This window comes from Gekko japonicus, unplaced genomic scaffold (assembly GCF_001447785.1).
Source record: "Gekko japonicus isolate JY-2015 unplaced genomic scaffold, Gekko_japonicus_V1.1 scaffold79, whole genome shotgun sequence".
Lineage (NCBI taxonomy): Eukaryota > Metazoa > Chordata > Lepidosauria > Squamata > Gekkonidae > Gekko > Gekko japonicus.
In genome coordinates, this window is record NW_015167530.1 from 468,905 (window position 1) to 478,689 (window position 9,785).

The 9,785-nt window shown below is 39.5% G+C and overlaps 1 protein-coding gene across 1 annotated transcript in view; it reads left to right on the forward strand.

The window, feature by feature from the left end:
• Positions 1-8,678, forward strand: part of DYNLRB1 (dynein, light chain, roadblock-type 1) — a 10,181-nt gene extending 1,503 nt beyond the window's left edge. The window contains exons 2-4 of the mRNA XM_015413399.1: positions 1,424-1,499; positions 4,215-4,382; positions 8,266-8,678. Of these exons, the coding sequence (XP_015268885.1) occupies positions 1,424-1,499; positions 4,215-4,382; positions 8,266-8,309 (288 nt within the window). The 3' untranslated portion in view covers positions 8,310-8,678. The remainder of the gene's footprint in view (positions 1-1,423; positions 1,500-4,214; positions 4,383-8,265) is intronic.
• Positions 8,679-9,785: the final 1,107 nt, after the last annotated feature.

Below are 9,785 nucleotides of genomic sequence, written 5' to 3' on the forward strand. Positions count from 1 at the left end.
AGGAATGTCAGCAAACCATTGTACTCAAAATGAAGTTCTCAACTGAAAAAATACTTTAAAATATTTCAACTCACCCAAAACAAAACAAAAATCAAGCTCCCAACAATATAAAGTTGCTAAATGGGAAAGGAAAATTGGGGAGATGTGAAAAGTTAGTCGTGTCATCCATGGAGAGGATGCAAGTTAGCCAAATCCCCCAGATCTTCTCTGAGATTGTCCCCACAGCTGCATTTCCTTCCCCTGCCACAGAAGGCTGTAAATTTTTAACTGGCACTAGACTAACATATCATAGAATTATAGCAAATATGTGTACCGGACTCTTTGAATTTCCATTCATTGAAAAAAGTCTCTAGCCTTTTTCCTTGTGGAGATATAAAGAGAAAAGCATATGTCTGCAGTGGAAACAGCTAAAGACTGGCTTTAGAAAAAAGAAATATGGGAATTTAGAAAACCTGATACACCCTGACCCCCAGAATACATGGCACTCATGTGCATATTTGTTTATTTCATTTATACCCTGCCTGCTTCCACAATGGGAACCCAGAGTGGCTTACATCGTTCTCCTCTCCTTCATTTAATCCTCACAATGACCCTGTGAGGTAGGTTATACTGAGAGTGAGTGACTGACACAGGGTCACTCAGCAAGCTTCCATGGCAGAGTGGGGATTCGAACCTGGGTCTTCCAGATCCTGGTCCAGCACTCTAATCACTACAGTACATCTTGGTATACAATAAGCAAGAATCTAGTGGCCATCTGAAGACTAACAAAATTTCATTGCAGTCCAAGTCTCTGTCAACTAAGGCTACATCTTTAGATGCAATGCAGTGGCTCCTCACTAGGCACACCTTTTATATAGAAGGTATGAAAACAAACTCTATGGTCAGGGGAAATGTAGGAAGTATAGGGTAGAATGTAATTCTGTGAAATGCAAATCTACTCAAGAAAAATGCAGAGAGTATCCACTGGTTTTGTTTAGCTAGTTAAAAATAGGTGGGGAGTCCCAGGGTTTTGTTAAGATGGTTTATGCCTATAACACATAAGAAATCTCACATCATGTCATGTGCAAAGCAGCCAGAGAGGGAGTTATCCATAAAATGAGTCAGGATTTTACTTCAGTCTTTTTGCCCAAACTCCAGGAGACCTGTGTGCTGCACCTTGTGTTAAGTTTGAACTTTGTAAGAAAAGCTGTTGGGAAAGATAAAAGAAACAAGTTTCTGGCTTCAAAGGGCTTAGTTTCAGATGTTGGGAGGCATGGCCTTAAGGAGGTGCTTAAGCCTGGTCATTCTAGAGATGGGTGCACTTTTCGTGCTCAGAGGCGTATATATTTGAATCCTCCTCTGTACTGAGTTGTCTTATTGCAGAACATTATCTGAAAACAAACTGCCGCTTCCATGACAAACTAGCGTATTTCCCCCCCCACAGGCTGAGGTGGAAGAAACCCTGAAGCGAATTCAGAGTCAGAAGGGAGTCCAAGGAATCATTGTTGTTAATTCAGAAGGTACTGTGCCATTAAAACTGTCCCAAATTATCTCTTCTTGATTGGGCTGACCCGGCTTCAATTACGCTGGCTCAAAAGGAACTCACTTCTAGGCTTCCTTGCAGTGGCTAGGTTAACTATTGCCTCTGTATGGAAATCCAGCTCTCCCCCCTCGTTACAACTATGGTTTGCAAAAATCTGGGATCAATTTGTTTTAGAAAAACTGACACAAATTACTCAAAATACCAATGTTGAAACATCAAGGGCGTACACACAATTTGTTGCAATTTGGTCAAGGGTTCTCCAATTTATGTCAGAAAAGGACATTCTTCCGTCCAAAGCGTCATACATTCCCTGGATACGATTTTAAACATGTTTGTCCATCTTACATATATTGGCAGTGTTCAGTTAAGTCTTTTCATGATCAATTGTCATTGCTTTACTTTTTGAGTTTTAGTGCAATGGTCAGTCTCTAAGAGGGTAAGCTTTTAGAGCAAAGTTAAGCTGGTAGTTCTTGCAATGGGTTATGTTTATTCTCAAAGTTTCATGTTTGTGTTACACTTGTCTTATAATGTGCTTTTTTTCTTTTTTCACTGTTATCCCATTATGTCTTTTCTTAATAAAAAATTATTTTTTTAAAAAAAACAAAAAACTGTTTTTGATTGTCCATTCTGGATACACAGAACCCATTATACCTTTCTTTATAAATAACCCCTCCCCCCACACGCAAGATTAATAGCCTCTCCTGGGAAGGAGCAGTTTAGATCAGGAAAACAGCACAAATGTAAAGGTTGAAAGTCCCCTGTACCTTTCAGCTTTTAAAAAATTAAAGCAAAAACAATGGGATTAAGAATCTATGGCCTCTGGTATCACAGGTTGTTTGCGCATCACTTTTTAAAAGGTAAAAGTGAAGAGTCTAGTCTTCATTACTGAAGCAATAACTTTGAAAGCCAAAGCTTGATTTTTGTGTTATGCTGTACTGCATGTAATTGGAAAGACACATGTGTCTTGGACACGTGTGAATGTCTGCATGAATAAGGCCGTCTTTTCAGCCTGGTCCACATTCACTGACAGGAACTCTCAGAAAAAGAGAGAGACCTGTCTTCCACCGCCTCTCACTCCTGTTCTCAAAAGGAGCTGCAGGCTTAAGTTTTACATCTGTTTTAATTGTTATTTTTATGTTTTTGTATGTATTTTACTCTGGATTTAATTGTTTTAATGGTGTTTTTGTTTGTTTTAATGTGTTTTTAAGATGTGGTTGTATTATGTGTGTTTTTAATTTGTTAGCCGCCTTGGTGGCCCTTATTTGGGCAGATAGTTGAGGTATAAATTTTGTAAAATAAATCGAATCTACGCCTCCATACTTTTTTATTAATTTTTTTATTAATTTTATTTTATTAATTTTATTAATAATACTTAATTATTATTAAAAGATCCATTTTGACAAAGATTCTCCTAGGCAAGGCTGGGGGGTGGGGAGGACCTATATATATTGAAACAATGTATTGTGGGGAACAAGCATTTAAAATAATATCAAGCATGCAAGGTAGTTCCAAATACCAGAAATGCTTACAATGAAACACACCTTGTTCCCAAATGCCCAGACACTTGGGCAGTTTAGGATTTTGTTATGATTTATCAAGCCAATATGAGTCAGTTTCTGCTCTTGAGCTCCTGTATAAATTGGTTGATGTGGATGAATACGAGAAGCTGAGCTAAAGGGTGTGTGTGTGTCTTCGAAATAACTTAGTAGGCAGTAGCCACACCAGAATGCATCGCATCGGGTATTCCATTTAAGTTTCCAGTGCAGTAGCTCCTTTAATCTGCTGCAGCAAGAAATAAACAGGTTTCTTGTGGCACCTTAAGTTTTTATTATAGTGTAAGATTTGCGTTTTCAGCCTGCCTACACTGAAGTTTAGTTAAAAGGAATACAGTTCCTGTTCTTAAAAATAAACAGGAGTAATCAAGCTAGTGTGCAGCAGCCAATACATTATACCCTTTAAAAAAAAGTTTTTTATTATTTTAGGATAAACAGCATATATCCAACTATAACGTAACATTTTAATATAATAAACATAAAGCCAATACACTACACCCTGTTACATTTCTTAATCTGTAAGGTACCACTAGACTACTGGTTGTTTAAAAATAAATGGCATTTTAAAATAGTTTATACATTTGCATAGCAAATAAAGAACTTATGCATGCATGGCTGATAGCCTAATACTTTGCATGTTTACTCACTAGTAAGCCCCACTGAATTCACTGGGGCTTACTCCCAAAGAAAGTGTGTATCAGAGTGTAGCCTGAGTTGCTTTATATATTGGCGTTCAGCAAGATTGTCTACCATTCAGGATCTTGGGTAGTTTCTCATACTCTTTGTAATAAGGTTGCTGCAAATACCAGATGAGTTTATAAAACAAGGACGACACATTCTATTGATCTGCAGGCTGTGCCCTTGTAAGTTTTATGAGACTCACACTTCCTCTTGATGGGTATCATATTCACATGGGAAGAAAGCAGTTCTGATAACTGTATCCACACAAGCAGGCTACTGAGTTAAAAAGCACAGATGTATGAATTGTGAATTGTTAAAAGCATAGACATGTGGCAGTGAGGGCATTTCACATGTATTGTATTTAATGAGGGCCTATAGTTTGAGTTAGTCCAGCAGTTGCTGCTAGGAAGAGATGTCCTAGCCTAACGTATCCTCAGCATCGTTTTCGAACTCTGCAGGTATTCCCATTAAAAGCACCATGGACAACTCCACTACTGTGCAGTATGCAGGCTTGATGCATAGCTTAATCATGAAGGCCAGGGGCACCGTGCGAGACATTGACCCCCAGAATGACCTCACCTTCTTGCGGATTCGTTCCAAGAAAAATGAAATCATGGTTGCACCAGGTAAAGCAAAAGACAGCTTCAGTTTTAAAATCTTGAGGTGGAATTTCCTTGTATGTTGTATTTCTGTGTCAGTTTTCTTTGTGAGAGCCAGTTTGGTGTAGTAGTTAAGTGTGCGGACTCTAATCTGGGAGAACTGGGTTTGCAGCTGCTGGATGACCTTGGGCAAGCCATAGTTCTGTCAGAGCTGCTCTTGAAAGAGCTCTCTCAGCCTCACCTACCTCACAGGATGTCTATTGTGGGGAGGGGAAGGGAAAGGATTTTGTAAACCGTTCTGAGACTCCGAGTGAAGGGCAGGGTATAAATCCAATCTCTTCCGCCTCCTCTTCTACTGTGTCCATTCTTCAGGGAGGGAAGATCCAGATACCTGCCAGGCCCAAATGTGCTTAGTTTAAGAGAAGCACCTATATAAAGCACATTTAGACTGGTTTCTTGGGGGCTTTGTATTCCTAGAGTGCTAAAAATGAGGCTTCTGTTGAATTCATTATGGCCTTGAATCCATTCAAATGTATTTGTTCATTTGGGTATTTATACCTGGCTTTTCTCAACAACGGGAACCCAAACTGGCTTACATCATTCTCCCCTCCTCCATTTTAACCTCACAACAACCCTGTGAGGTAGGTTAGGCTGACTGGCCCAGGGTCACCCATGGAGCTTCTTTGGCAGAGTGGAGATTCTTATTTGGCTCTCCCAGATCCTAGACTGATCCTCTGACCATCACACTACACTGATCCTTTTTAATTTAAAAACTGATATGAATGAAGCTCTTTCAGAATTAGCTATATAATGCTTTTCCTCATTTACATCTGTTTTATCTCCAATATTATCTTGAATTTTGAACTGTGATTTTTTTTACAAAATCTTTTCATTAATACTCCAGATCAACATTAAACACTTCTAATATAGAAACAGGAGACAGACGTGTCTCCGTTGCTGAGGCTTTTTGGTTCTTAGGATGGCATCCCTCCCTTTGTTATATAGTTCCCAGTACACTAGATGATATCACTCCATTAAGGCTAATCCTTCGTGTTGTTTCTTAAAGAACACACACAGTTGCAGTTTAGACTGCCTCAAGTCCATGGTTACAGGAATACTGGTGCTAAAATCACAAATATAAAGATACAGATCGTGACTATTTCCTTACATTGCAAGAGGCGGTATTGTCCCAAGATATTATGACTGCAGCTTGCTAAAATCAAGAGCTGTAATATTTGACTGTGTTCCTGGTTATTGCTGTGTCCCAAAACTAAAAAATGTTTTGAACGACTTTGTCACAGCCGACTTACACTGACAAGAGACATTCAGAGGTGGTCTGCCATTGCCTGGCTCTGCATAGCAACCCTGCTATTCCTTGGTGGTCTCCCATCCAAAAAATGACCAGGGCCAACCCTGCTTAGCTCCCATGATTTGTAGGGTTGCCAGCTCTGGGTTGGGAAATACCTGGAGATTTTGGGGAGTGGAGCCTGAGGAAGGCAGGGTTTGGGGAGGGGATGGACTTCAATGGGGCATTAATGCCACAGAGCCCACCTTCCGAAGTGGCCATTTTCTCAGGTGAACTGATCTCTGTTGCCCAAAGATCTCCAGTTAACAAAAACAACAATACAGTCCACAGTAAACAATGACCAAGAAAAACCAATAAATAACAACTGTGCACTGACCAACCCACCCAAGAGCTATAGAAAAGAGACTTCAGTACAATAAGTAATTCAATGCATGTAATCCATCATAGGACAGTACACAAATTCATAATATCCCAAAGGGAAAGAACAAAGTCCAGAATAACAATCTCTCATAACAATAAAGTCTGGAATAGATGTCCACAATGAAGTCAGATTAGGAGGCATGTTTGGTCCAACTTACATAGTAGACACCCTTGTAGGTGATTTCTAACACTCCTGAAGTCCGAAACACTAATCAATACCTAGGAAAAGTGTTGGACATCTGACTTCATTGTGGACATCTATTCCAGACTTTATTGTTATGAGAGATTCTTATTCTGGACTTTGTTCTTTCCCTTTGGGATATTATGAATTTGTGTATTGTCCTATGATGGATTACATGCATTGAATTACTTATTGTATTGAAGTCTCTTTTCTATAGCTCTTGGGTGGGTTGGTCAGTGCACAGTTGTTATTTATTGAAGATCTCCAGTTGCCACGTGGAGATTGCGCTAGCCTGGGCAGGGCACAGCCATTATATAGTAACTGTTTTATTGCCTAGTCTTGCAGCTTAGACTTGCAGTGATTCTTAACATTTACTACAACATGTGCTTTGTGCAAGACAGTCTAGATGGCAACATGCTCTAACAAACAATGTCATACTGTTCCCCACAAAGTGGCAGGAAGTACTAGGGGCAGCACTGTCCACATTGTTTCCCTTTGAATGACAAGATACTAGATACAAGATACAAGATACTAAAGCAGTTGAGTATCAGACTAGGACCTGAGTCAATGGGATTCAAGTCCTCACTGTGCCGTAGATACTCACTGGGTGACCTTGGGCCAATCCCAATCTCTCAGTCTAACCTACCTCACAAGGTTGTTATTGTGAGGACTAAGTAAAGAACATTGTGGTGTGCTGCTTTGGGTGCCTACAAGGGAGAAAAGTGGGATATAAATAAAAAAGTAAAATAAATACCAAGTTTTGGCATTTTTTGTAATATTTGCTTTACTTATACGCAAAGTAAGGGGCCATGGCTGAGTGGCAGGGCATCCACTTGGCATGCAGAATGTCCTAGGTGCAGTCCCCAGAGAGAGAGAGAGGGAGAGAGAGAGAGAGAGAGAGAGAGAGAGAGAGAGAGAGAGAGAGAGAGAGAGGAGATATACCGAGAGAGAGAGAGAGAGAGAGAGAGAGATGCTGTACCCCAGGGTGTTTCATCCAACTGACCGCTGTCTCTGTATGCTTCTCGAGAGTAATCAGATATCAGTAATTGGCTGTCAGTGCCACAGTATTACTTTAGAGATGAGCCCATCATCCCAAAAACAGTGAATCAGAGTTCCTTAGTGCCGTTCCCATCCTCGCCACTCCTACTTTTCAGTCTGTATCTGAGGAGGTGTGCTGTGCACACGAAAGCTCATACCTTTAATAAAACTTTTGTTGGTCTTAAAGGCGCCACTGGACTCAAACTTTGTTCTACTACTTTTCAATCAGTTACTGTAATCTAAATGGCAGACAATATCAAGAGGATGTGTTACTGAAAGTAAGCACGTGTGTCAGCCACATCCCCTTCTGATGACAAGCCCTGAAAACACAAGCAGTCCAATCCTGTGTAGAGTTGAATACAGCAAAGAGCAGAGGTCCCTAACTTCATTAAGCCTGTGGATAGTGGGATTTGGAGGCAGAGTAGTGGATTCCATCACAAAATGGCGGCTGTGGGAAGAAAGTACAAAATGTTGGAAGCTAAGCACCCGCATGACAGAGCAGGTGTTTTCAAATACACCCTCCTTGCAGACCTATAGGTGATGCCTTCTGGAATATTATGAAATACCTCCTGCTCGGTGGAGGAAAGCCAGGATTGGCTCTTTATTTTGGTGAAGAAGCAGATAGGCACCATGGGGCCCATTGGTGCTGTGTTGGAGATCACTGTCGAAGAGCACTGAAATCAGTGGAGTTTGGCACACCTTACTTTACATAAGATTGGGCTGCATCTTTTCCTGAGAGGCAGTGTGCTGTGACCTAAGGGACAATCAATTTGTGGAGGAGAGAGGGCTGGTGGCGGAAAGAACAGTGGCAGGTGACTTTCCCAAGTGGGATGTGACTCAAAGGTTTTACTTGTGAATATAAACAAATCAATATTGCCGTCATAAGCAGTATACATGTTTTTAAAAAAATCTTAAGTGTGAATTAGCAATAGAAGGCTTGATAATGATTATTTGTTTCCTTGCAGATAAGGACTATTTCCTGATAGTTGTTCAGAACCCAACTGAATGAAAACTTCCTAAGATCTAAAACACCTTATACCCCAAATGCATCTTTTTATTTAATATCCAAAACAGCTATTAGTATTGTACTGCTTTTGCCACCTTAATAATGTATCAGAGATCCTTTTTTATTGTAAGCAAGCATATTAACATGACTGAAATGTCATTCCATGGTGAAGTCTGATGAGAGAATCAGGGTGATTTAAATGTCAGAAATAGACAAGTTTGTTAAGAATGTAACCTAATTAACATTGCTATTGTCTGTATATTTGTAATCCCTTAAATATGTTTTTCTTTTTGTCCCATTTTTATTTTGTTGTTTATTTAAAGACAAAGAGGCTTTTTCTTCTGAAATGAATTAAAAACGTAATCAAAACTACTTTGGTGTGTGTTGCTTCTTTCATTTTTACAAATTCAAATGGTTTTGGCTTACTCAAGTTTTGGTAAGAAATGTGGAAGGTTAATTCTCCTTCAGATTGGTCACACTGTCACAGTATTCCTTTCAGAAGCCTTTCAGTGGCCAATCAGTACCTTGCATTACTATCTACTTAATATTTGCCAAGGCAGTGTTGTCTTTTTTGCCTCATTAGATAGCTCATTTACAACAACCTATTCATCACTGGCCATAAGAACAGACCTGCTGGATCAGACCAGTAGCCCATCTAGTCCAACTTCCTCTTTCCCACAATAGCCAACCAGATGCCACCAACAAAGACACAAGGAGGGGCACAAGGGCCAAATTATCCGTGTTGTTACATGCACACGCACAAACACACACACACACAATCCCTGGACAACTGGTATTGAGGTAATACTGGTAAATGGTTACATCACAGCAAAGTGAAGATTTTTTTCTGTATTTGCAAAATCTCCCTTTTTTAAAAAAAAAGTCTGTATAATTATACACAAAAATATCATGGTATACTTTAGCAGGAATAGAACAGTCCAGTTTTTAGGATATTATGTTCTGGGAAAATGTTCTTTTTTTTTCCTGATTCCTCCCTGGCTAGGATGATGTATTTAGGAAATTGGATTCACTACAGATGGATATTTTAATCTTCAGAGATTGAGTTACGCTTCTCTGAGTTCAAACACATCCTGCTAAATTTTGCAGTTGGACAGATTCCTGGTACACTGTAGACCATAATGGATCTAGATTTTACTGTTAATTGCACTTCCATTCTAACAGTGAACAGATAGGAATCTCCCTTGGTTGCTATCAAGGTGAAAGACACAACAGCAGAAAAGCTTTTTGTTTCCCAAAGATGCATGATATGTATAAAATGTATGTATAAAAATAGCTTTTGCATTCCTTTTTAAGACTTAACTAGACATGAATTCATCTGTCAACAAATCCCAATTGAAATCAAGGTATACAGTTAATGAACACGGTCAACAATATGTTTACTATCATTACTTCTAGAAATAACTAAACTTTTAAATTAAAAATGAATAATACACATCTCATGAGGAGTTAGTGTTGTGC